This window comes from Ovis aries, chromosome 1, assembly GCF_016772045.2.
Source record: "Ovis aries strain OAR_USU_Benz2616 breed Rambouillet chromosome 1, ARS-UI_Ramb_v3.0, whole genome shotgun sequence".
Classification (NCBI taxonomy): Eukaryota; Metazoa; Chordata; class Mammalia; order Artiodactyla; family Bovidae; genus Ovis; species Ovis aries.
Window position 1 is genome coordinate 100,932,384 of NC_056054.1, and position 26,768 is coordinate 100,959,151.

The 26,768-nt window shown below is 49.2% G+C and overlaps 3 protein-coding genes across 21 annotated transcripts in view; 2 read left to right on the forward strand and 1 right to left on the reverse strand.

Annotated features, from left to right (window-relative positions):
- On the forward strand, window positions 1–10,170 carry ANXA9 (annexin A9). 3 transcript variants are annotated; one of them, XM_012180846.5, is made up of 14 exons: window positions 1–128; window positions 247–373; window positions 852–942; window positions 1,118–1,214; window positions 1,744–1,838; window positions 2,088–2,201; window positions 2,746–2,836; window positions 3,983–4,062; window positions 4,242–4,301; window positions 4,737–4,821; window positions 4,962–5,057; window positions 5,144–5,202; window positions 8,992–9,114; window positions 9,340–10,170. In XM_012180846.5, the coding sequence occupies exons 3-14, from the start codon at window positions 868–870 to the stop codon at window positions 9,400–9,402; spliced, it is 1,038 nt and encodes a 345-aa protein (XP_012036236.1). In that variant the 5' UTR covers window positions 1–128; window positions 247–373; window positions 852–867; the 3' UTR covers window positions 9,403–10,170. The 3 variants fall into 3 exon arrangements, with proteins under 3 accessions (XP_012036236.1, XP_012036248.1, XP_042108924.1); XM_012180858.5 differs by having other exon boundaries at window positions 247–333; XM_042252990.2 differs by lacking the exon at window positions 2,088–2,201.
- On the reverse strand, window positions 6,060–20,941 carry MINDY1 (MINDY lysine 48 deubiquitinase 1). 14 transcript variants are annotated; one of them, XM_060414054.1, is made up of 11 exons: window positions 19,199–19,789; window positions 16,329–17,138; window positions 15,705–15,762; window positions 15,247–15,311; window positions 14,304–14,462; window positions 13,864–13,966; window positions 12,817–12,959; window positions 11,627–11,776; window positions 11,147–11,299; window positions 7,940–8,102; window positions 6,060–7,787 (listed from the first exon to the last, which is right to left on the reverse strand). In XM_060414054.1, exons 2-11 carry the CDS (start codon window positions 16,779–16,781, stop codon window positions 7,762–7,764), a joined length of 1,473 nt encoding a protein of 490 aa, XP_060270037.1. In that variant the 5' UTR covers window positions 16,782–17,138; window positions 19,199–19,789; the 3' UTR covers window positions 6,060–7,761. The 14 variants fall into 14 exon arrangements, with proteins under 14 accessions (XP_060270037.1, XP_060270036.1, XP_060270032.1 ...); XM_042252300.1 differs by lacking the exons at window positions 6,060–7,787; window positions 7,940–8,102; window positions 19,199–19,789 and adding exons at window positions 10,325–10,872; window positions 19,068–19,147; window positions 20,822–20,941 and having other exon boundaries at window positions 11,627–11,818; XM_060414063.1 differs by lacking the exons at window positions 6,060–7,787; window positions 7,940–8,102 and adding exons at window positions 10,325–10,872; window positions 19,068–19,147 and having other exon boundaries at window positions 19,683–19,789.
- Window positions 19,465–26,768, forward strand: part of PRUNE1 (prune exopolyphosphatase 1) — a 19,966-nt gene continuing 12,662 nt past the window's right edge. For 2 of the 4 annotated variants that reach the window (XM_027974599.3, XM_027974596.2), the window contains exon 1: window positions 21,010–21,190. In XM_027974599.3, coding sequence (XP_027830400.1) covers window positions 21,152–21,190 — 39 coding nt within the window. In that variant the 5' untranslated portion in view covers window positions 21,010–21,151. Of the gene's footprint in view, window positions 19,799–20,028; window positions 20,073–21,009; window positions 26,242–26,768 lie in introns of those variants that run through there. The other 2 variants (XM_042252476.1, XM_042252440.2) reach the window with 2 other exon arrangements.

Consider the following 26,768-nt stretch of genomic DNA (forward strand, 5'->3'; position numbering starts at 1 on the left):
ATCTGACTGGCTGTTCAGCTTGGGCGGCACACACCGCTGTCCTGTACCAGGCCACACCGGAGCTGGTGCCCACACAAGGCACCGCGCCAGGGTCTGACGACACCTGCTCCCCCCCCCAGCACCTCTGGGTAAGCACTGGACCTGGGCTCTCATGCTGGGGGAGGGGGCACAGTGGTAGGAACTTGTTGATCACTTGAGAGAGGGAGAAAGGACTTTTCTAACATGAGTGCCTGCGTCCTTCTCCAGGTACCCATGTACCCACAAGAACACACACTCACCTCAGCTCAGAGACTGCGGCTGCTGACCTAAAGATTCCAGCAGGAAGCTCCAAGGGTGAGAGACACACAGCACAGTGGTGGAAGCTGACGGGCAGGTGACAGTCTCACTTGTAGTCTGGGGCTGACGGTGAGGGGTGAGGGGAGGTGCTGTTATTTCCCAGCCTGCATACTTAATCCTCACCTCCTCCACACTGCCTCAGAAACAGCCAGCCAGGCCATGGAAGGGAGGGGGAGGTGGACCTCAGGAGCGGATCATCCATCTCAGACCACGGGGGCTGGGGAGCCTGGGGACCAGCCCTGGAGTCTGGGAGGGTCTGTTTTGGCGCCAGTTCTAGCAGCATCCCTGATCAAACCTTGCTTCCTGAATGACAGTGAGTGGTGGGGAAGGTGGGGGTACCCTTCTTACCTTCCACTTGGGCTCCCCAACCTGCCAAGCGGGTTGTTCTTTCTTTCTGCAACAAGGGAAAGGAGTGGGCAAAGGGCTCCCAGGCTCCCAGGCTTGGGGGTTATAAGGAGGCCCTGAGGGGCTCGGGGGACGTCCCCCTCAATTGGCTCCTATGTCCCTCCCCCCAGGGCAGCCAGTAGCACCATGTCTGTGACCCACGGGAAGATGGGACTCTCCTTAACTCAGGAGATCCTCAGTCACCTGGGCCTTGCCAATAAGGTAAGGGCTGCTGGGATTGTAGGAATTATTGTTAAAAATTATTTTTTTATCAATGCAGAGGCTGTGGGGTAGGGTGAGGAGTAGGAAAGGAAGATCTAGCCTGAGGCTATGCCAAGGGCCTGGCTGGGTCACTGAGGAGGAACATGGGCAGACTCTGGTACCCCATATCTTACAGACTGCAGCTTGGGGCACCCTGGGCACCCTCAGAACCTTCTTGAGCTTCAATGTGGACAAGGATGTACAGAGGCTGCTGAAGGCGATAGCAGGCCAAGGTGAGCCCTTTCCCTCTGCACCTGGGCATCTATCTTTTAGAAACCAGTCTGTAGACCGAGGAGCTAGAAGGAGGAACTAACAATACTCAATAGATGTTTGTGGAATGCCTCATTCCTGTGTGTCCGGTACCCAGTAGGTATTTATCTCCATTTTCACAAGAGCCCTGTGAAGCAAGTCATGCTATTTCCATTTCACAGATGAGGAAACTGGGGCTCAGGGAGGTCAAAAGCCTTGCCCAAGATCACACAGCTCAAAATATTGCAGAGCTGGGATTCTAAAGCAAGCCTGTGATCCCAAAAGGCCATCTTCTGCACTGTACCAGGCCACCTTTGCTTAACTTTGGGTCAGATTTACATGCCATTGGCAACTTCTTCAGGATCAAATGGTGGTAGGGATGATGTAGCTTTTCCTAGACCTTGTCATCTCCTCCTCTGGAGGCTTCAAGGCAAGGAATAAGGGCATCTCAACTCTGTAAAGACCCTGACAGGGCTCTTCCAGACTGACAGGCCAGCCCTCACCTTGGTTCAGGTGTGGACCGTATTGCCATTCTGGACGTGCTGACCAACCGGAGCCGAGAGCAAAGGCAGCTCATCTCTCGAGCCTTCCATGAACGCACCCAGCAGGTGAGACCACGCTGATTCCCAGGAGCTGTGGGCTGGGGTGAGAAGGCCCCAGGAAACTTGGGCACAACAAGAGTAGTTGAAACCAGCTGAGACCAACCCTTACCCCCTGCTAAACCCAGTCTGTGGAGGGGAGGGAAGCCTGGTGGTTAGGTCTGAGATGAGAGCCAGCCAAATATTCCCAAACCTCCTCACACACCTGGGACTCTCCCCCTCATGCTGTTCCTCTGCCATGGGGACTGTTTCTTGTAGGACCTACTGAAGTCCTTGCAGGCAGCACTCTCTGGCAACCTGGAGAGGATCGTGGTTGCCCTGCTGCAGCCTGCAGCCCATCTCGATGCCCGGGAATTGAGGACAGCCTTGAAGGTACCCTGGTAGCTCAGCTGGTAAAGAATCTACCTGCAGTGCAGGAGACTCTGATGCAATTCCTGGGTCAGGAAAATCCCTGGAGAAGGGACAGGTTACCCATTCCAGTATTCTTGGGCTTCCCTTGTGGTTCAGACAGTAAAAACTGCCTGCAATGCGGGAGACCAAGGTTCAATCCCTGGGTTGGGGAGATTTCCCTGGAGGAGGGCATGACAACCCACTCTAGTATTCATGCCTGGAGAATCCCCACAGACAGAGGAGCCTGGTGGGCTGCAGTCCATGGGGTTGCAAAGAGTCGGACAGGACTGAGCAACTAAGCACGTTGAAGATACCAGGAGAGGAGCTTTGCCAGGAGTGATGACCGTATTGAGGGAAAGACGACGTTAACTGCCTTGCCTTTGCCCACTCCAGAGGAGTGGACTTGGCAGAAGCCCCCTGGAAAAGTAGTCCCTGCTGACCCTCAGGAGGACAAGTGGTCAGCGTCTGCTCCCCGCCATTCTAACAACATGGTTCTGTCTCAGAGCGGCTTCCCAATCTCTTGTAGGGCCCTGGTTCTGCTGAAGATGTGGCCTTGGAAATTCTCGCCACCCGAACCCCACCCCAGCTGCAGGAGTGCCTGGCAGTCTACAAACACAGTAAGAGCGTGGAGGAGGGGGCTCTAAGAGCTGGACAGGACAGTCCTCACCTCCCCTGCGCTCCCTGCAGGTAGCCCTCTGGGAGCCTGTCTGCTGCTGTTGTTCCCTTGGGGTCTCTCCTCCTCCCCCACCCCCCCTGTCGGGCTCAGTCTCCCCAGGGAGACAGCCTGTTGTCATCATTAAAGAGAGAGAAGCATTCATTAACCATCGTGGTCTGGGGCTCCAGGGTGGATCCCAAGGTAATGACAAGGTTGAGCCCTGTGACAGTCCCAAGGGCACCCAAGTCATCTTCCCAGCCCCTTGCTGATTCTGTCATCACACCACATCCCAGGCTGAATGGAAGCTCGATGCAGCCAGGGGGAAAGGTGGGGACTGCTCTCTAGGGGTCAATTCTTAGCCCTGCAGTGACTGCCTCATGCCTCACCCACTAATTAGTAACTAGTTTTTTCTCACCCTCATCTCAACACACCCACTCTTTTTCTTGCTTTCCCCAGTTTTCTTTGATGTCCCACCTCAGCCTATCTTTTTTTTTTTTTTTTTTTTAATTTTTGGCCATGCCAAAAGATCCCAGGCATGTGGGATCTTGGTTCTTCAACCATGGATGGAACCAGTGTGCCCTGCAATGAAAGTGTGGAGTCTTAACTGCTGGACCTCCCGGGAAGGCCCCTGGCCGATTTTCTTAACCCCTCTCCTACCCCTTTTCCTTCCTGCTTCTCTTTTTTCCTTCCCTTTTCTCCCTTTCTTCACATTCTACCTCCCTCATCACCTCGCCTCACTTCCAAGGAGGGGGACTGGCCCTAGCCGTCTTGCTTCACGATATGGATGCCGCCATCCTCTTTTCACTGTCTGGCCACCACCCGAGTAACTGATTGCCTCCCTCCCCGAGCAGTCTGACACCGGGAGATGAGGCCGCCCCACAGGGCACGACCCCACAGCGCACAGGTTACTCCCAGCTTAGAGATGCTTTCAGGGTGGCCACGGTGGTGCTTCTGCCTTACATCCTGGGAACTAGCGGCCATCAAGCAGGGGACGGTGGGGTTGACAGGGCACGGCGGGGTTGACAGGGCACAGACATCTGGCAGGTCCTAGAGGTGTCCTCATTGGGAAAAATCAGGAGGATTCAGAGAGCTCCTGCTCCTGTCCCAGATTTCCAAGTGGACGCTGCGGAGGACATCAAGTCTGAGACCAGGGGCATTTTGCGGGACTTGCTCCTGGCCCTGGCCAAGGTAAGGGGGACTGGTCTGGGCGGAATAGAGTTACCCCACTGGGGAGCACCCACCTGTGTTCATTAGGGAGTACCTAATGAACAGGAGAGGGCTTTGGGGGAAGACCAGGGTTTGGTTTGTTGGTCTGGTGATAAAAAAACTGCCCTCCAAAGAGTCCTCCTGAGAGTTTTTCCTCCTAGGGGGGCCGCGAGGCCTACACTGGAATTATTGACTATAACCTGGCTGCACAGGACGTCCAGGTGAGCAAGGGATGGGGGAGTTTGCACTGTCGTGCACATAAGACACTGTATCTTAGAGCCGGTGACCTGTGTACCCACTGTCCTGCAAAACTGTCCTTGCCTTGGGAAGGAATCCTCAGTGACGTAAGGGGGTCATGGGGTATCAGGCAATGTCACACAAGAAGCTTTTTCCACTCACTCAGCTTCTGACTCCTGAACTCACACATTCTCCTCTCATGGGCATTTGGGGACTATTTAATTCCTTCCACGGCAGGGGACATAGGTTCGATCCCTGGTTGCAGAACTAAGGTCCTGCTTGCTGTGCTACACAGATAAACAAATGCAACTAATTTATAGGTTAAAATAAGCTTTTCCATGTTTATGGATTCTGGGAACACCATAACCATGGCTCCCTAATCCCCCAACCAGTGATTCTGATTTACTCCCTGCTCCCAGGCATTAAAACAGGCTGAAGGACCCAGCACAGAGAGGACGTGGGTCCTTGTCTTCACCCAGCGCAATCCCGAACACCTCATCCGAGGTACACAGGAGTCTTCTGGTCTCCCCAGCTTGCTCTAATGATGAGTTCTGGCTGAGGAAGGTGGGGAGGGCTCATCCTTCTCTGGGATAACCACCCCCTTCCCCACTTATTTTTCTAACTCCCTCCCGTGTGCACCACAGTGTTGAACCAGTACCAGTGGTACACGGGGCATGAGTTGGAGAAGACCGTCCGGGCCCGTTTCCATGGAGCCGCCTGCGTGGCTCTGCTCAACCTAGGTAAGGGGTCTGCTTGGAACCCACGGGGCAGAGGTCTCCTGTAGAATGGCGGTGGTCTCTCTCCATCTTTGCCTCTTTCCTTCCAGCCTTGGTGATTCGGAACACACCCATGTACTTTGCTGATAAACTTCATCAAGCCCTCCAGGTAAGACTGATGCTCCTCTCCCCTTGCTTTGGAACAAAAACAGGCGGGAGACACCTCCTGGGCAAGAGAAAGTTTCACACTGTTGCTAATGTAACCATCTTGTATTACTTTGTAAACATGGAGGAGCTCTCTTTTCCTAAGTTTACAAATTGTCTTGTCAAGAGTAGAGGAGGGAGCTGTGGCTAGAGACAAGTCCATTGACCCATCAGGGCCCTAAAGCTAAAATTTTTGGCCCAATGAATGTCTAGGTGGCCAGATACAGATATGAATTTGCTCTGAAATACACTGTCTTGTCTGGGTTCAGTTGTTGCCAGAATGAGGGTGGCGATAACACTAGAAAGAAGAATGAAAGAGCCGCCTGTTTCTGAGTTTCTGAGGGGCTCCTTGTGTGCCAGGGCCTCTGCTGAGCACGTTTCAGTAAGTATTCACATTAACACTCCATCCATGTTTATAGACAAAAAAAACTGAAGCACAGAGAGGTTAAGTACCTTGCCCAAGGTCACACAGCAGTCTCCCTACAAAACACATAATGATCCTATAGGACATTTTGGTCTATACTATAAGCTATAGCCTACTCTTGGTACCCAAGATCGCCTTTCTCCATACTGGTCAGACTTTGTTCTATATAATCCAAAGTTAAATTGACAATCTTGGTTTGAGTAATTTCATAAACAGAATCCAGTCATTCTGCTCATTCAACTAGGTGTCCTAGTACAACTGTCCACCAAGACCTATATGAATAAAAATCCCACCCAAACTTTGAAGATGGAATAGTTTTTGGTACACTGGTTGAGAAACCATGATGCCTATTGACAACTATTCAAAATGTTACATAGAAGCTTTCTTAAAATATTTTCTTTTTATTTATTTATTTATGACTATGCTGGGTTTCCACTGCTGTGAGGGCTTTCTTTCGTCGCTCTGAGTGGGGTCTCCGCTTTGCTCTGAGCGGGGTCTCCTCTCTGAGTAGGGCCTCCTCTCTGCTCTGAGCGGGGCCTCTCTGCTCTGAGCGGGGCCTCCTCTCTGCTGTGGTTCACGGGCTTCTCACTGTGGTGGCTTCTTTTGTCCTGTAGCTCAGGCTCTGGGGCGTTGGGCTTCAGCAGTTGCAGCTCTTGGGCTCTCCAGCTCGGGCCAGAAGCTGTGGGACCCGAGCGTTAGTTGCTCCATGCCATGTGGGATCTTCCTGGACCAGTGATTGAACCCGTGTCTCCTGCATTTGCAGGCAGATTCTTTACCACTGAGCCATCAAGGAAGCATCTAGAAGCATTTATTTTATCACCCGGAGATTTCCATTTTGACAGCAGATTATTGTACTTATCCAATAAATCCTGTACTATTATAATGAGTGAACACTAGGTTTCACTTGAAAAGTTGTGATTATCTAAATTCCTGTCATAAAGACAAACCTGTACTCTAGCAGTGATTGTAATGTATTTAGATTACAGGACTTTAGACTCCTGGATATAAATTGTGGGTTTAATCTTAGAAGAAGGAGTCAAGAAGTGATGCAGGTTTATTTTTCTGGAAAAAAAAATAAAAAAAAAAGAAAAACTCAGTCAAGACACTTCCATACTATTCTTTTATGAGAGATATGTAAAAACATAATTGTGATAAATATTTATTCAGAAAAATGACCTTTAAGTGATGGCTGGTTCAGGACAGTTCAGTTCAGTCACTCAGTCGCGTCCGACTCTTCGCGACCCCATGGACCGCAGCATGCCAGGCCTCCCTGTCCATCACCCACTCCTGGAGTTTACCCAAACTCATGTCCATTGAGTCGGTGATGCCACTGAACCATCACATCCTCTGTCGTCCCCTTCTCCTCCTGCCCTCAATCTTTCCCAGCATCAGGGTCTTTTCAAAGGAGTCAGGTCTTTGTATCAGGTGGCCAAAGTATTGGAGTTTTGGCTTCAACATCAGTCCTTCCAAAGCATATTCAGGACTGATTTCCTTTAGGATGGACTGGTTGGATCTCCTTGCAGTCCAAATTCAGACCAATTTGAACCATGAAATGATGTTCTTTATAAAGATCCTAGGGCAGTATGAGATGCCAAATATACTCTCAGGTAACAAAAGAAGAATGATGTTTGATATAAGTTTAGTGTAGAGAGCCACTTTACACACTGGGAACATTCACTTAATGAGCAACTCTTACACCAGTTCTACAACTGTGGAGTACAAGAGTTGCAAGAAGGGAAGAATGGATACTGGAAAGTATTCAGCAATCTTTATCACAATACAAAACCAGTGTACATGCCATTCAAAAGAGTAGCCATCAGGGAATTCCCTAGCAGCCCAGTGGTTAGGAGTCTGTGCTCTGACTGCTGATCCCTGGTCGGGGAATTAAAATCCCACAAGCTGTGCAGCCAAAAAGCCAATCAGATTAAATTAAAAGTGAAAAAAAAAAGTAGCCATCAGGCCCACTGACAATTAGGTAATGAGTCCAAATAAAATATAGCATCCTATATTCCCTTCATCATTTTTTATTTGTTTCTTCTAGGAGTTTATGATCTGTAGGGTGGCCATAAGTGTGGGTTTCAGGCAATTCTGGGAAGGGCCTCAGAAGTCAGATGCCTGAGGAAACTCTGAAAAAGAGGATATTAGAAAATGGTGACAGCAGCAGTACCCAGCTCGTGACACAAACAGGATTTTTGCAACCAAAGTACTTTATTTAGAAATCTCTCATGATAACATTATTATAATCAGTTATAGCTCCTGATTTGATGATGTACTATACCTCTATTGGGGCTTCCCTGACAGCTCAGTTGGTTAAGAATCCGCCTGCAATGTAGGAGACCCCAGTTCGATTCCTGGGTCGGGAAGATGTCCTGCAGAAGGGATAGGCTACTCACTCCAGTATTCTTGGGCTTCCCTTGTGGCTCAGCTGGTAAAGAATTTGCCTGCAATGTGAAAGACCTGGGTTCGATCGCTGGGTTGGGAAGATCCCCTGGAGAAGGGAAAGGCTCCCCTCTCCAGTATTCTGGCCTGGAGAATTCCATGGATTGTATAGTCCATGGGGTCACAAAGAGTCAGACACGCTTGAGCGACTTTCACTTCACAAGTGGCGCTAGTGGTAAAGAACCCACCTGCCAATGCAGGAGACATAAGGGACAGTGGGTTTGACCCCTGCTGTGAAGAAAGAAATGGTGCCCCACTGCAGTATTCTTGCCTGGAGAATACCATGGACAGAAGAGCCTGGCAGGCTACAGTCTATAGGGCTGCGCAGAGTCGGACACTACTGAAGCGACTTAGCACACGTGCACACATGTACCTCTATTATTTCTAAACTGAACCCTCCATTACTGTCTTTAACCAAAAGGCAAGAGGCCCATTGCAGGTACAAGAGAAAGAGAATGATGCTGAACCTCAGGGGTCTAACCAGGAGAAACCGATGACAGTTTAGGGATAGGGTGAATGTCCTCCTTAGACATTCCCTGTTAACGGTCTCTTGACTATCATGCTGTAAGTCTTCACAGGTAGCACATCCCTATCCTTTCTTGAGTCCTTGCTCTTGGAGTGAGACTCTAAGCTAATGGCAAGGGCAGAAAAGATGTGGAAGGAATGAGTGATATTGCTGTAAATATTCCCCACAGCAACTGATTTTTCCTGCCACGTCATCTCCCTTGAGGATGGACACAGATAATGTTTGGCCCTAGATAGTGTCTATTTCTCTTTTCCTTGACTCTCTCCTCACCAGCACTCGCTAGAATAATCCACCGTGTGGCCCAAACCCTGCCCTGTGAGAACTTGCTTACCACCACATCCCCATTCTGTTTCTTCCTCTACCAGGAGACTGAACCCAATTACCAAGCACTGATGCGCATCCTTATTTCTCGAAGTGAGACTGATCTTCTAAGCATCCGAGCCGAGTTCAGAAAGAAATTTGGCAAGTCCCTCTACTCTTCCCTCCAGGTGAGGCTTGGCTGGTTCTTAACCTGGAGCCCCAGAGCTTTATCCTTTACCTCCACCCTGCATACAGTGGAGCATATTCATGGCCTGGAGAACTCCTGGGTCTCTGGTTAATTTAGTGCAGAACTCTAGAAACCAAACAAGCTCTGGACCAGCGCGAGGGAGAGAACAGAGTGCCTGAGCCATGATGGTGGCAGGCCTTTCTAACATCTGACTTTCTGTCTGCAGGATGCAGTGAAAGGGGACTGCCGGTCAGCCCTACTAGCCCTGTGCAGGGCGGAAGACCTTTAAGACCTCATCCCCGCGTGACGCTCAAGGATCTGAGGTTCTCTTGTTTGGCTGAGCCTGCAGGAGACCAGCTGGGCCTCCAAATAAGATGACCCCTCACTGAGCATCACATGTTCCAGCTTCTTGTTGAGGCCAGAACTCAAAGTTTCTTTTAAATTCCTTCACTTCTCTCATCTCAAAGTGATGTCTGCACCTGGGTCCCCTAGCTCTGTCCTGGGTGTGCAAAACGAGGTCACTTGGATAGTTTCTGTCCTCTTCATTCTTCCTGAACTCTGGCCAGAACATCTCGCTGATGCTTGATTTCTTTTGGCAAACTTCTCTGTCATTTGTGTTCCCTGATTGAAGTTTGGGTGGAGCAGGACACTGGCTGGGAGGAGGCCTTGAAGTTGGAGGTGCCTTTGATGTGCACTTGGGCATTCAACAGGAGTTCTGTTTGAGGCTCTAAACTGCAGTTGTCAACAACCTGCCTCCTCTGTGCATCCCCCTCACCCCTATTATTCTCTCTTCCCCAGGAAATTTCAGGCAAAATAAGTGAGAACCAGGAACCACGAGGAACCTGGTGGGCTACAGTCCACAGTGTGGCAAGAGGTGAACGTGACTTAACAACTAAACAACACATGTGCATGCTGAATCGCTTCAGTCGTGTCTGACACTTTGTGACCCTATGGACTGTAGCCTGCCAGGCTCTCTGTCCGTGGAATTCTCCAAGCAAGAACACTGAAGTTGGTAAACAGCAACATCCACATGAAAAAAAAAAAAGGACAAAGCGGACTTTTGCCTCCCCCTGCTGGCTCTGTTAGAAATGACAGGCCACCCCCTCTAGCCTCTTTACCATCCCTGCACCCCCACCCCCCGCCACGGTTTGCATTCCTCAACTGGGTCAAATACTTAACGGCATAGCTACAGGGTAAGGCAAACAGCAGACTTCAGGAAAGAAGTTTTATTTCCAAATTCCCAGGAAGGCATTACAAATAATAGAGATAGAAACCCAAATCAAAACCTGAAACAAACGGATGGATGGATGGATTCGGATGGGCATATAGGATGACCCAGCCAGTCAGGGGTGAGAAGTAGGGGAGATGGATTCTAGACAGACGGGGACTTCACCCTGGAGCCTGAGTCTGTACATTAATGTGACTATTCTGGGGGAAAAGAGTTAGGAATCAGAAATCCTCACCCCATCAACTCCAATGTTGCCCTGGATGGTTGGGAGGAAGAGGAGGCAGCACACGAGGGCAAAGAGGTCACCAAGTCTGACCTTAGCATTCACTGCCTGCTCTGATCCCCAATATCCCATAAATAAGTTACCCTGCATATCTCAAGTTGAGGGGGAGTAAGCAAATAAGCCCTCGCCTCTGAAAGCGGAGGCAAGGCAGCCGGGCCCGGGCAGGACTACAGGAGGACACAGTCGGACTCTTGCTTCGGCCTTTGCCGACGCTCAGCAGCTGGGCGTCCAGATGCGGCTCCTCTCCCCTGCGTCAGATTTAACAGCTGGTCACCCATCGACCATGGCGGAACACAGGACAGGGACTCTAGATGGAAGCGGGGTCAGGACTGGGAGGGGCTGTGGGGAGAGAAAGACAGCAGGGGACCCAGGGCAGAGGGACAGACAGAAGGGCCCCGAGGGAAACCTTGAAGAGATGCGGTGGGAATAACAAAATTCTGGATCAGGGGAAGCCGGAGCAGCACGCTGGGGATGCAGGGACGCTGGAGGGGCAGCACTAAGAGCAAGGAGGAGCAGGCCCACCTGCGGTGATGGGGCCCGCGCAGGGGGCTGGGCCACTCCGTGCTGCTGGTACTCCTCTTGCTGAAGCTGCTGGGCCAGTTCCAAGTCGCTCAGACCCGACGTGCCCTGGGGCGGGGGCTGCTGCTGCTGCAGGGACAAGGCGATCAGGTAGTCCTAGAGAAAGGGGCAAGAACAAGGGCGGTGAGGGAGGCTGGGGCAGGGGACTGGTCAGGCTGGGCTTAGGCTTCCAAACCAGCTCAGCCTTTCCTTATCCTCCCAATGCCCCTTCTCCAGAGAGAAACACACAGCTGCGTATTTTATCTGTGATGCCAGAGAACACACACCAAGCGCAGAGATGGTTCACAGAGACCAGAGAGGGGCCCGGGTGTCATAAGTTACAGTCTCTAGATGATAAGATACAGGCGGCCCGCCTTGGGCACAAAGCTCTCCGAGGCAGACATGCGCTCTGCACCCCACCCCGGCCCCCAAGGCCCCACACACCTGGTCCACCTGCTGCTGCTTTTCTGGGGAGCCACTCCCACCTCCTGGCCCGGGTCCCTTGCCCGGGGAGTGACTGAGGTGAAAGTCAGAGTCACAGAAACAGCTGTCTCCGTCCACATTGTGCAGGCTCTCCCACACCACTTGCTCCTCCTGTAGAAAGCCCTGGTCAGTGACCAGCAGGTACAAGTGGCCCTGTGCGGGAGAGAACACATACGCGGGTGGGATGGGCGGCGGCTCACGGCGGAAGCGAGCTGAGCGGCGCAGAGGCCGTGAGACTGGTCGGCACGCTAGTTGAGACGTGTCAGTGTGAGTGCGTGCATCTTTCGCTAGGTACACATGGCTCTGGGCAGAAGGGCTGTCTGAGTGCATGCTCAGTGGCGTGTGAGTGCGGCAGTCACTGCAGTCAAGCATGGAGTCCTCGGGACGGCAGTCTTCCTACCCTCCTTCCCGAGGTTCTCTAGGCTCACGGGATGCCTATGAGGATAAATCCTTTAAGAGCCAAAGATCTTTCCCTCCTCTACTCAATTCCTAGAACGCTTAGACAACTTCTAGCTTTGGAAAACTATGTGTGTTAGTCGCTCGCTCGTGTTCGACTCTTTGCAACCCCATAGACTGTAGCCCACCAGGCTCCTCTTTCCATGGAATTCTCTAAGCAGGAATACAGGAATGGGTTGCCATTCTATTCTCCAGAGGATCTTCCCAACCCAGGGATCAAGCCCGGGTCTCTTGCACTACAGGCAGATTCTTTACAGTCTGAGCCACGAGGGAAGCCTTGGAAAACTATAGTATTGTTCCAAACTCCCACTGCCCCTTCCTGGGAGAGGACGTGCACTTTCTTGGCCCACTGATGGCAAGCTCACTCCTTACGTCTCGCTCTGGCCAGTGAGATGGTAGCAGAGCCAACACTGTGCATGGTGTGTCCCTCTCGCTCTCCCGTGTTCCAGAGAAAGGCTGTTTTGTCAGCCAGGGCCCCAGACTGAAGATGATGTGGGAAAGAACTGTGGCCAACCCACAGTGGACATGCAACATGAATGAGAAACAAACCTTCGTCATGGTGAACCACAGGGATTTTAGAAATCATTTGTTACCACAGCTTAATCTGCCTTGTCCTGACCAAAATACTGACCCAGAAGAAACAGGCATGAGGAAATTGACAGCACTCCAACCTCCCACCTCCAAACCCGCATCACCTTATGCTTAGTCATAGTGCTGAAGTGGTTGTTTCGGAAAAAGACGCTAAGTTCGCCCTCCTTGGCAGCTGCTGTTAGCTCACATAGACCATGGTAGGTCAGCTGGGCAGCAGTGGTCTCCAGGAACTGCTCTGCAATCAGGCCTGGCGGCAAGGACAAGAAAAGAGAGACAGGAGACTCAAGTCCAAAGTCCACAGGAGGATCATCCAGAGAGCCCCTATCAAAGCTCTAGAGATCAGGCCCATCTTGGGCAATCCCTTCCTTGAAGCCTGGTTATATTCATCCATTCAACAGATGCTGAACTTCCCTGGTGGGCCAGTGGCTAAGACTCCGAGCTCCCAATTCAGGGAGCCTGGATTCGATTCTTGGTCAGGGAACTAGATTCCAAACACCACAACTAAGAGACGCAGGTGGGGACTTCCCTGGTGGGCCAGTGGCTAAGACTCTATGCTCCTAATGCAGGGGGCCCAGGTCAGAGAACTAGATCCCACATGCCGCAACTAAGACCCTCCACAGATAAATAAATAATTATTTTTTAAAAATGAGAGAGAAAGACTCAGGAGTACACGCATGCTAGGTCGCTTCACTCGTGTCCTACTCTCCGCAACCCTATGGACTGTAGCCCGCCAGGCTCCTCTGTCCATGGGGATTCTCCAGGCAAAAATACTGGAGTGGATTGCCATGCCCTTCCTCCTGGGGATCTTCCCAACCCAAGGATCAAACCTGAGTCTCTTGCATGTCCTGCACTGCAGGCAGATTCTTTACCCACTGAACCACCTGGGAAGCCCATGCTGCCACTAAAAAAATATCCCACATGTCACAACTAAGACTCAGCCAAATAAATAAACAGATGCTAACGGAGCAACCAGGCACTGCACTAGGTACTGGGGGATACATCAGTGAACGAAACACAGCTCCCCAAACTCCTGCTCATGGTGCCTACATTCTCATGGGACATGGCGGTGGAAAGACAGACGATAAACACTAAACCTCAGCAGCCACCATTCCCTCCACGAAAGATTGCCGAGGAGAAGGGAGGAATGTCACCTTCCGTCACGAGGTTGGTGTCACCGGAGTGCTTGCAGGTGATGATCTTCTCCACCAGCTGGTTGTAGCTCAGCTTCCCGACTGCACTCACAGCCTCAGGACTCTGCATGGGCAGTGGGGTGGGGTGGTACCCCCCAAAATGGAGAGCTTTTTTTTAGGAAGGAAATGAACCAAGCCCACAAGGATTGCAACCCTATGACAAAAGCTTCCTGAAACTTTTGATGTCTAAAGAACTGACCCATTTTCATATTGCTTGCTTGTGTTTGAATGTTACCCCCAAAAGTTAAAAACTAAAGGAATTCCACACTGAATCCAACCTTGAAACCCCAATCCCCTCCCTAGCCAATCTACTCCCTACCTCCCTAACCCTAACCCCACAAAATTTTGCTTCTCTCTCAGCTTGAGCCGGCTGAGTCTCATGTGGGCCCTTCCGCCCTCACCTGTGGATCAACAAGCCAGCCATGGTACAGAGGTATGCCAAGGAGGTCAAAGACACTGCACTCAGGTGTATACTCAAAATCAGAGACACCTGTGAAGCGCACGTTGACATCCAGACCTGTGGCCAGTTTAGGCAGCACCGTCATCGCGTCGTCCACATTCTGGGGATGGGAGAGAGAACAATGGCTAGGTCAAATCAGCACACTGCGCATTTTAAACTTAGTGTTATAGATAAGCAACAAGGATATACTGCATAGCACATGGAATTATCCCCAGTATCTTTTTAAAAAATTATTTATTTATTTATTTGTTTATTGGCTGAGAGGCACGCAGGATCTTAGTTCCCCAATCAGGGATCAAACCCATGCCCCCTGCATTGGAAGCACAGAGTCTCAATCACTGAACCACCAGGGAAGTCCCATATACCCAGCCAATCTAATTATAAGATACCCAGTATCTTATAATAACTTATTACAGAATTTAATCTGCAAAAATACTGAATCACCACACTACACACCTGAAACTGACACAGTATTGTAAATCAACTATACTTCAATTTAAAAAATAAAATGAAATGAAAAAATAAACCTTACACAGTATTATATGTCAATTATATATCAATAAAACTGGTAGGAAAAGAAAATGATGGATATTCTAGCCTTCCCTCTTCTTGTTCCACTCCTACCTCCAGGAAAAAAAAAAAATTTAATCTTGTTGCTCTTCCCCCCTGGTTTCCTCTTACAGTGGAAAGTCCTCCCTTTTCTCAATCCTTCTTTATCTTATGTAAATGAACATATTTTCTAAGACAGACACACTCTCTCCCTCCTGCAGAAAGAAATGATGGTTCAAAGAACCCTCTTGAGAAGCATCAGAAAGGCTTCTCTTAATAGCCTGGGTGCCCCTTACGAACCTGCAACCCCCCAGTTCACAGACCTTTCACCTCACCTGCTGAAAATTAAGCTGAAGTCCCTCTGACTTTTCCTGAGGTTTGATGGACAGAAGGCAGTCTCCTACAAGACAGGATTCCTTATCAGCTTACCCCACCACTGTCCCAAAAGCTGCTTCCTCTTCTCCAAGAAAACAGAGGTAATATCACAGAACCACAGATTTTCAGAGTTGCAAAGGGCCTTCGTTTCTCAGAGGAAGAAAGGCCAAAAAAGGTGAAGGATCCACTCAAGGTCACATGTGAAAGCTAAGGGAAGAACGAGGGTGACGACCCAGGACTCCTGACACCCTGACTTTTGCTTTTCATTCCCCAGCCTTGCAGAGAAACCCTATAGACCTTTACCCTCCCTGCCACATAAGATCCCCAGATGAAGAGTCCCTCAATACTCTGGATTTCTGGTTCAGTAGATAGCACTGGAACCTTTCAGGTAATTCCTCTTGAAGGCCCAGTCACTCACCAAGATGGGCCATGAGCTCGTCGGACGTGATCACTTCCTTCTGAGGTGGCAGCTTTACCTGGAGGCAAGGAGAGATCAAAGAGTTGGCCAGTCATTGGTAAAGAATCTGCTTGCCAATGCAGAGGACAAAGTTCGATCCCTGGTCTGGGAATATTCCACATGCCATGTGGCACAAGCCCGTGCACCACAAGGAGTAGCCCCCACTCGGCCACAGCTAGAGAAAGCCTGTGTGCAGCAACGAAGACGCAGCACAGCCAAAAATTAATAAATTAAATTAAAAAAAAAAAAAAGTGAGCCAGGTGTGTGCTTTCCTTCATGGAGCACTGAAGGAGGAACCCAGAGAAAGGAGGGATGAGGGCAGGGCTTATCTAGCAGTCAGGTGTGGTGGGCAAAAACGGCTTGCAACTGGAGCAAGGGACTGAATGGGAAGAACTGCAAGCCATTCCCATTTGCTAGACAGTGGAAGATGCAGGAGTAGGACAGATAATTGTCTTGTTTTTTGCAAATATCTGATCTCATTTGTTCAACCTGGAGATAAAGGAAGAAAAACCTGGAAAGTTTGACAGGTTTGAGAAAAGCAGAATGATCAACATTTTCTAAGACTCCATCCAAACTCCCTCTTACCTTCCACTGAAGAAAAAGGATGTTCGCAATGGCGATGAGAGGGCAAGGGCCGTTGGCGCTCTGGGTGATGATAGGTGTCTGTTCTCCTTTCCAGGGGATCCACTTGACACAGTAGAAGTCTAGCTCAGGCTGTCGGGCCCTAGGGGCCTGGGGAAGCTCCTGGAGCCTGAAGCAGGCCTCCGCTGTCTCTGACTCAGGTGGAGTCTCTTGGGCTGGCCCTGGCTGGCTTGAGCTAGCATCTGGTGGAGGGGACTTGAAATCATCCTGGCCTTGGGCTGGCAGTGAAGCTTGGTCTACTGGCTCCTGCTCTCCAGCTGCCCCGTCCGCCTCTTTGGCATCCTTGTCCTGAGGGTGCTCTTTGGGTTCTGACAAGGCCTTGTGGTTTTCCAGGCTGACTGTTTCTGCAGTCCTGGCCTCACTGGGGGCTGGATGCTCAGGCTGATGGTGCTCCATGGTCAGGAAGGGCTGACTGAGGGCACCAAAGGACTTTACTGTCCTCAGAGACTGACCTTACTCTAAGCTTGATAAGCAAAAGGGAGACGGATCCAATAAGAAGGAAATCATTGGGCTGAAAAGTAAACAGACCCAGAAAAATCTCGGAAAAGGAATGTAGTGCAGAAGGCTTGCTGAGCGTCTGTTCAGCCACTCCAGGCTACGGGCAGTACAGTTTTAGGTTAAACAGAAGGGTCCCAGGCCGAGCTGTCACCTCTAACTTGCGGTGACCAGATGGGACCAAAGAGGGTACAGGACTCGAAGGTTTGGAAGGGATAATTCTGGTGGGATTGAAGACATTGGGTGGCATCAGCTTTCCTGAAACAGAAACGACAAGGACTGAAGACAAGATAGAAAGGGAGAGCAAAAGGAGAAAGAAGGAAAAGAGATGGAGAAAGAAATGTTCATACAATACCGACAGTGATCTTAATACAGTGATCTTTAGCTAACCTTGAAGTAAGCATTATGTCAGTAAAACCCACCATAGCTGGAATGAGGGTAAATCCTCTGCCTCATCCCCCACCTCTGCCCTTGACTCTGCAGGGAACATCCTGAGTACACAGGGCTTATATCTTTAGGGCCCTGTTTTCTCTGCTTCATCCCAAGGCCAAAGAGCTAAACAGCGCTTGGGGTGAAGAAAAAGAGTCAGTATCATACTCCTAAAGGGGAAACACTGGTAAGAAAGAAGTCTTTCTCCTTGAAGGACTCCACCTTTACAATTCCAGCTTTACAATTACAAACCACAACAAAAGGTCCTGGGAGGAGCTTCCTGTAGGCTGGAGAGGGGAAATACAAGCAAGGTGACTTGAAACAGAGATGGGTTCTGATAAGTAATTTCAGATTAGAGGTACAACCTGTCCCACCCCACCCCCAGCCCCATTCTCTTGCCAGCTGGAGTTGGGATAGCAACTTATCAGTTCCTCTATGCTCTGAAAACTGCTCAAACCCAGTACTCCCTTGCTCACTACATAGAATATGAAAATACTGATTATTGATTTACATTAAAAAAAATTACTCCCTCTACATTCACCTATCTGTGCAAATGTTCTTTCAATCTATTCCCATCTAGGTTATTTTAAATGTCAACTCTGGACCTGTTTAACCTGCTCTCTCCCGGCACTAAGCATGACATTTAATTAACACCATGGATAGATGATAAAAAGCCACAAACTCTGCCTCCTGGAAAATATCTCCCTTCAACCTCCTTGCTCCCCTCTCCACCTTGGTCAGGGTGAGAAAGGTGGAGAAATAAACTTGTTAGAAATCTTTTCTCTTGCTTCCTCCTAACCTGAGACTATGCTTCCTTTCGCAATCAGATAGGATTTAGGGCTAAGGTAAAGCCTCGGAGGTGAAGTTGAGCAATGTAAAAGTCATGGAAATAAGACTAGTCACCCAAATTGATCATCCTTCTGATTCAAATATAATCTATGCTAGCTGTATCTCATTTCCATGTGATTAATTTAGAATCTGAGTAGCAAAATTTGGGTACTCAGGCCTTATACCTTTTTAAAAAAAAATCTCTCTCCTCTTTTCCTTCCTTCCCAAATGACATTTAGAATGAGCCTCAGAAGCAGAAAGCAGAGCCTGGGACAATTTTTTAAAAGCTTAGAGAAAAACAGGGCTTACTTCTTATCTTTTCTATCCAAATGCCAGAAATGATCTATAATTAAGCGGGGGCTGGGCAGTCCAGTGAGCCAAAAGAACCCAGAACTGGACTACCAGAGGAAGCTGGGTCTCAGAGAAACTGGGTTAAAAGCTAAGTGGGCTAATCCTTCAGAAGAGGGGAGGAAGTGTAACGGAAGGGTTCCAGGCTACATGGTGCACACCGGTGGAGTGAGCATGGAGTACTCAAGAGCTTTACTGAGACTCACAGGTACTTAAACAAACAAGGAATTCATTCTTCCCCTCTTAACTAAGTCCTAGGCTTTCTGGAATCATCCTCTGGTGGCGGATAGGGGAGGTAAAACAGCCCCTGCTCCTCCCTAGCCAGTGGCAATAAACTGGCTGGAAGAATCACAGGAATCAGGTCTGTAGCTTCAAGAAGACACGTCCCTCCCCTCCCACCCGCAGGAACTTTACTCTCCCTTCAAGAGCGCAGGGTTCTCACTCTGACCCAAATGTTCAGGCAACTAAAGGTTTAGATTTTCCCCTCAGAATATGTCCACCACAGTGCCCTGTCTACTTGCTAGCAAGGGAGAGGAGGCAGGTGTAATTACACGGGGGAAAGGTAGCGTTTCTTATACTTACTCATTCTGCCCGAGCGCCTCTAGAAACCCAGACTTACAGAGACCCGGGGTGGGAGGATAGGCAGAGTCACCTCCCCAAAGCTAGAGAGGAAAAGGAAAAAAGGTGAAGGAAATGGTTAAGACTGCTTTTACCTTAAAGAAGTGGGGGCTGTTCCAGGACTTAGAAGGAGGGTTCAACGTCGGGACTGCGGTGAGGGAGGTGGGCTCAGAGAGGGGCGCCGCCACAGTCCCGGCCGCCTCCCAGCTGTCAACGCCAGAGTCTACACTGGTTTCCCCAGGTTTACGAGCGGCGGTCCCGGCTGGCTCGCGGCTACTTCCGGGCTCACGCCCACGACCGGGGGGCCCTGGAGAAGGGTGCAGGCAGGCAGGGGTGCAGCCCAGGTGCGCCCAGACCGCTCAGAGCGTCTTCAGGATTTCTGAGTCGCCGCGTCTAGGGCGCGCGCTCCAGGCCCGGTCTACAAGCGCTGGTTTTCAAAGGAAGTTTGTGGTTTTTCTTTTTTCTTTCTCCCTCTCTCTTTTTTCCCCATCGGGACAAAGAAAAATCAGTCAAGGACAAGCTCCCCGAAGGAGAAGGAGCCTGCCTGGCACTGGCGGATTTCCATTCGGGCTTTCTGACCTGGTCAGCAGCTTGGTGATCAGCAGTGAGCGAGAGAAACAAGGAGAGAAAAACAACAGACCCTTTCTCTTCTCTCCGCCTGCCGCTGGAAGGGATGGAGCACTTGTGCCTCTCTGGTGAGAATAGGGAAGAGCAAGGGCCCTGGCTGCGCTGGGAGGAGCAGGGCTGGACAGCAGAAGCTTGTTGGATCTCCCTGGGTGCGGCAATCCTCTGCCGTGCCTCCACTAAAACAGGGCCAAAGAGCCTGATATTTTCATATTTATTCATTTAAAGGGAAAAAAATCCTGATCTTTTCGAAGTCCTTACTGCGTTATTTTTTCTTTCTTTCTTTCTTTTTTTTTTTTAGTTAAGAAATGAAACCGGTTGGGCTGCACCCTGGTAATGCAGAAGGTGCGGAAAAAGCAGCGGGCTCCGGGAAGAGTGCAGCAAGCAGAAAAGTAGCTGAGCACGCAGGGGATCCCATATCTCTGTGCTCTGGTCCTTGTTATCCCTCAGGCCTCAGCTTCTCATCCATCACTTCCTCTCAATTCCTAGCTTGGTGAGGAGGAAAAACTGGTGTGATGCTGGCGGCAGAAAATAAAAAAGGGACGGATTCATAACTGAGGGAACCTTTGATGATGAGGGTACATATACTTGCAGTACTCTGCACTACTCTGGGGCTGGAAGGTGGCAGTTAAAGGAGGTTGGAACCCAACTCTACGTTCTGAAAGGCCTTCTAAGCTCTACTCACAGGGCTACGGCAGGATGAAACTTCAAGCAACTCTGCAGGCTGAAAGGGGAGTTGGAACAATTGGGGAGGCAGGGAGTATAGATCCCAGGTTACAACAGACCGGGGAAGAATGAGACATTTGCCAAAAGGTTACAGAGTTGTAAAAGAAGCATCAGGAGTTGGCAAGAGACTGTTAGGTGTTAAGTAAAGAAGAGGGGTCAGAGATTATTAAAGTTTTTTTATAACAAGGAAGACCACATAATTGGTCAATTTGGTAAAGAAGAGAATTCAAGGAAGATGAAGAGTTGTTTTTGCCCAGTGGAATTTTAGATGTCAACCAGGTGGTCGATATAACTTATGGAAAGACTTAGCCTGACTCAAGAGGGAAAGTTCAGAAGCCACAAAGATAGATTATATGACTCATACATACTTGTAAACTCAGATAATTCTCCTTCCCGCAATTCTTGGGGAAACCATAGCGGAGCTGCGGGACTACATTTCCCAGGATGCCACCGCACCACGCTCCACTTCGCGCCTCCCGTGAGTCTCTGGGCGCAGAACTTGGCCTCCGCCGCTGGGGGCGGGGCATCGTCGGGCTCCCGGGGCGCCCTGTTACGCACTTCCTCCCGGGGTGAATCGCCTTGTGGCGGGTTCGAGTCCCGCCTCCCGACTCGCCGCAAGCCCCTGAGTCCGGGGCGGGGCGCATTCGCCGGTTAACCTCTCAGCGGCGAGGGGCGGCGGCAACACGTTGGGCTTCACCATGGAGAACTACTTGCAGGGTTGTCGAGCTGCTCTGCAGGTAAGGGACCCCTGTTTGTTATCGTAAGGAATGGATCCTGGGATCCAGGAAGGACGAAGATGTGGGCTCTGGGGAGCACCGAGGGTTTGTGTGCGAAATTGTGGGTTGGGGGCTTGGAAATCTGAGGAGGGAGGAAGGAGAACCTAGCCTTTGAGAGTGGGAATGCATGCTCACTTAGGGGCTCCAGCCTTTGGGGTCTGCTCGAGAGCGGGGAGGCGGAATCGTGGGGCCGGGTCCTGCCTCTGAGCCCCTGCTCGGTGTCGCTGGGTTAGTTCCGTCAATGGGACCCGGGCTGTGCCGGCCGCGAGGTGTATTTGTTCCCTCCTCCCTGCCCCTCTTTCAGTTCTCCGTTCACGAGGCCTTGCTGGCGCCCTGGCCTCCAGGTGAACCCCGGGGGTACGAGGGAACCTGTGCCCACGGCTTTGTTGCCTCTGAACGGCGGTTTTTGTCTGACGGGCCTAACTCCTTCTAAGTTAAAGGTGGTCATGGTGTTACACTTTAAATCTGTTTTTAAGGAAAACACACACAGTACATCAGGCAGGTCTGTTGACCGACAGTCTTGCATTCCTTTGCCTCCAGTTTACCTCCTTGACTTTAACACACACAAATTACGTAAAAATCCGCGACCTGGATGGGGATAAGCACAAAGTATGTTTGGAATCAAAACTATATGCATGACTCCTGAATGCTTTGTGGCTTATTTTTGGTACTCTCTGAGCCAGTTGGAGTCTCCCAGCCTTGCTGACTGGTCGTGCAACGTTAGGTCGCTATTCCAATTAGCAGCAAACAACGGGCCAGAGAGAGGCTCCAGGAGGTCACCTGGCCCCCCTGCTTCAAGTTATACTACTCTTGGAGAAACCTTGACAGATGGTTGACTCTGCTTCCTTTTAAAGTATCTTAAACTTGACAAATTCACCTGGGAAATAAGATTCTGGTCTGTAACAAATCCTAAAAGTCACCTAATTCCTCCTGCAGAATCAGCTGCTGTCATAAAGGAATGTCCTCACCTGAAGAATGGGAGTGAAGTTCTGGACTTGCCTGGCAGTCCGGTGGTTAAGACTCTACCCTTCCAATGCAGGGGGTGCAGTTTTGATCCCTAGTGGGGGAAATAAGATCCCATGAGTTGTGTGGCATGGCCGAAAACAAAAGAGTAGGAGTGAAGTTCAATTAGTGTAAAACCAATTACACTACATTTTTCCTTGTGAAATGCAAATTTGGGAAGGTCATTTTAATGTATAAGACAATCTGGGACCAATTCATTTTGGTTACCTCTGATTTCCACCACAGGGAACTCATTAAAGACTAATATAGAGGCTTTTTGGCACCATTCCAAGGGCCAAGAAGTTGGATTTTTCCCTAATGACCCAAATAACCAGTCTTTTTCACCATTTGATAAAGAGTTTTTGAACCTGAAACTTTACCATATAGCATTTCGTTGCATGCCTCTATTCTACAGCGTCTACTCTCCAGAAGTGTCCCGGGTTAAGAGTATGTCTTCCTCAGGAATATGAAGCCGAAAAACACGATTTTTTCAGTATTGCTGATATCCTGACTTTTCTCTGCCTGAATTCATTCTCCCAGGGAACAAGATCTAGATCTTCCTTTTTCCAAACTTGTGAAGGAGAGATCATATCTTAGAGCTCTTATCACACAACCTAGCCTGGGCCAAGAGAAATCAGAAAGTTAGACTAACAAAGCTAGTGGGTGGCCTGGTAGTAGGAGATACTGGTGGACACCCAGTGATTTAGATTGTCTGTAATTATGGAAGTAGAAAATGTACATAGTGAAAAAAAGTTAATACAAAAAAGATATACAATTAGAAAGTGAGAACGGTCTTTTTCTTCTCCATTTCCAGTTTCCCAGAGGCCACAGTGTTGTTTCTTAGCTAAAGAAAGACATGATTTAGATAGAAACTATTTTTTTAAACCTTTTATTTTGTATTGGGGTATAGCAGATTAACAATGTTATGATGGTTTCAGGTGAACAAGCAAAGGGATTCAGCCATACATATATAGGTATCCATTCTTTCCCAAACTCCCTGCCAATCCAGGCTGCCACATATCATTGAGCAGAGTTCCACGTACTATACCGTAGGTCCTTGCTGATTATCCATTTTAAATACAGTGTTGTGTACATGACCATCCCAAACTTCCTAACTGTCCATTCTCCTTGGCAACCATGTTTGTTCTCTTAGTCTGTGAATCTCTTTTTATTTTGTAAGTTCATTTGTATCATTACTTTTAAGATTCCACAAATAAGGGATGTCATACGATATTTCTCCTTCTCTGCTGACTGACTTCACTCAGTATGACAATCTCTAGGTCCACCCATATTGCTGCAAATGGCATTATTTCATTCCTTTTAATGGCCGAGTAATATTCCATTGTATAAAGGTACCACATCTTTTTTATCCGTTCCTCTGTCGATGGACATTTAGCTTGCTTTCATGAGATACTGTTGTGTTTTTTTTGTTTGTTTGTTTGTTTTTTGTTTGTTTGGCTGTGGCGGGTCTTAGTTGTGGCATGCGGGATCTTCTTTCTTCATTGTGGCATGCTAGATCTTTAGTTGCAGATTGTGGGATTTAGTTTCCTGACCAGGAATGGAACCTGGCCCCCCTGCATTGGGAGCGTGGAGTCTTAGCCTCTGAACCACCAGGGAAATCCCCAGAGACACTATTAAAATACAGTATAACTTTTAGGAAATCGTGAATGCTTGGACTTTTATATAAGACAGAAACAGCTGATAACTCAGCCAGCTTTCCTATTGATACCATATTTTCAGCATTTGATACCAGTGAAATTTTCTACAGTCTGCCACCACAATGATAGTAGATTGTTCTATTTAAAAGAAATCTTATGTCCTAGTCATGTTAAGTCATCTGTCACTTTTAGTTGGGCGGGGGGAAATCTTTGCTTCGCAGGGGGCCACATTCTAGTTTAGGTGGCTAAACTAGAAGCTTTGGCTTCTGGCTAAACATCCAGAAGCTTTGGATAATGTGCGTTGTCTGCACTTCTCAGGCATGAGGCAGAAATCAGGATTGGCTGATTCTCCTTAGAAATTTACAGTCCTTGCGTCACTGTCAATTAGTCCCATCTTCCCTGCCGGAAGTGCTTCTCTATCTCTGACTCCTTGTCTCCTTTTTTCCTTCTTCATTAACTGGTTTGTAGAGTAAGCATCAGACCGTATTCAGCCTCAGAAGGGAAGTGGTTGGCTCTGCTAGCCCTAAAACCATCCCCTCGCGCACCATTGAGGCCACAAAGAACATCAGAATACAGTCATTTCAACTAGTGGGTATTTTAAAGGGAGGAAAAAAAAAGTTTATATCTACTTGTGGCTCTCAGATTGTATTTCTTCTATTGGCAGCTCAGGTTTCCTCATGCTCTAAGTATAGCTATATTTGCCCTGAACTCTTCGCCACCACCTCCCTTGGTTGCTCCTGTCCCAAGATTTGCTGACGGTCCCAGAGTATTCCTTTTCTTTTAATTCTTTTTGGTTGCTGTCTGAGCTTGGCTGAGCCCAAGGGCTTAGTTATTCACCTTCCTCTGGTGGTCATTTCTCCTCCCCTTAGAGCCATGACGTTGTATTTGGTCCCTACTCTCTGCTTAGCCTTCTCTTGGTGCTGGGGATCTGATTGAGCCTAATTCAGCTGCCACTTGGAAGGAAGCAGCACCAGTGTGAAGTCAGTGTGATGGTCAGAAAACTGAGGCTGTTTGGCTTGTGCTTTCAGCTGGGGGAGGATGGGATGGGGGTTAAGAGTTACCCATGTTTTTCCTAAATGAAGAGGAGAATGGTACCTTGTAAGTTAGGCATTCATATACCTGGCTTGCCCAGGATAGTTTATTGAAATATAATAATTAATTGCAGCCCTTTTCATTCTCAAAAGAGTACTGGTTTGAACAGCAAAGTATATAGTCACCTAACTTGTAAGCTATGTTAAAGATTTGTGATACACGCCCATGAAAAGATAGTGAGCTCCTTAAGGTGGTGGTTAAGTTCTATACCCCAAGTACAGGAAGCTGGAAGTAGAAGAGACCGGTGTGGCCTGGGTGCAGGGACGATTTGCAGAGAGAGGGGGCTTCGGTAAGGACCGCAAGGGCTGGAGAAAGAAGATGGAAGGAAACTCCTCTGAACTATGACAGAGTTGGCTCTTATGTGCTGTCTCATTTAATCCTCATGGCAACTTCATGAAATTGATTACAGTAGTATCCCCATTTTTATATGAGGGAAAAGAAGCGTAGAGAGGCCAAAGTCCTACAGCAAGAAGCAGAGCTGGGATTCAGCCCCAGCCTGTGGTCTTTTCCAGTGACAGTTCGGCCGCTCTCAGAGAAAAGCCAGCAGTGCAAAGGCCGGAGCTGGGAATGTGCCCGTCATGTTTCGTGGGCGGTGAATGGGCCAGTCAGGCCAGGGGAGTGGTGGGTGCTGACGGCGGGGGGGATGGAACGCCACCGCCTCCCTTGGTTGCTCCTGTCCCAAGATTTGCTGACGGTCCCAGAGTATTCCTTTTCTTTTAATTCTTTTTGGTTGCTGTCTGAGCTTGGCTGAGCCCAAGGGCTTAGTTATTCACCTTCCTCTGGTGGTCATTTCTCCTCCCCTCAGAGCCATGACATTGTATTTGGTCCCTACTCTCTGCTTAGCCTTCTCTTGGTGCTGGGGATCTGATTGAGCCTAATTCAGCTGCCACTTGGAAGGAAGCAGCACCAGTGTGAATTCTGGAAGGACCATTTTTCCATTTTTCTCTGAGGGCCTCTTCAAGCCCAGCAATAGACCTCTCCTGCCCTGCCTGTCCTGTGTTCCTCTTACCTTTATTCTCCAGAGTCAGGACCGTGCGGCCTCTCCTGTGTGTATATTTCCCTCTCTAGAGAACATAGTGCCCTCCCTTACTGCTGCTGTGAGCAAGTTATCTCTGCGGCTACTTATCTCAAGTGCTTTGTTGTCACTTTGGTCCACAGCCATCTGGTCAGTTCGTGGTATCCAGGAAACAGAGGGGCCTTCTCTGGTATCAGGAGGACGAATTGCAAGTCAGAGGAGTCATTATGGGCCTCGGGTCTTGGGTACAGAATTCTCATATTGTGTTGGCAAAGAATGCTGTTCTGTGTGAATGGGTCTTGGCTGCCACACTCTTGAAATAGGCTTAGAGAAATGGGCACAAGGGAGAACCTAAGGGCAGACTTTCCCCAGAGGTAAAAAATTTAAAAATGTGACCTTTAGGGTGCGTGTGTGTTCAGTTGCACGGTCGTGTCCGTCTCTGGGACCCCATGGACTATAGCCTTCCAGGCTCCTCTGTCCATGGGATTTTCCCAGGCAAGAATACTGGAGTAGGTTGCCATTTCCTCCTCCACGGGATCTTCCCAATCCAGGAATTGGAACCCATGTTTCCCAGAGAAATCCCTGAGGAGCCTGGTGGGCTACGGTTCGTGGAGTCACAAGAGTTGGACGTAACTTGGCGACTAAACAAGAACAACAACTAGGGCTGGGAGTAGAAGATGGAGAAGAGGGTGGTTTTAAAATAAAAGCTTACCTAGTTACTAGACAGGACAGTTTTTACCACCAGAAGTCTTCTAAAATTGTCCCTTTCTGG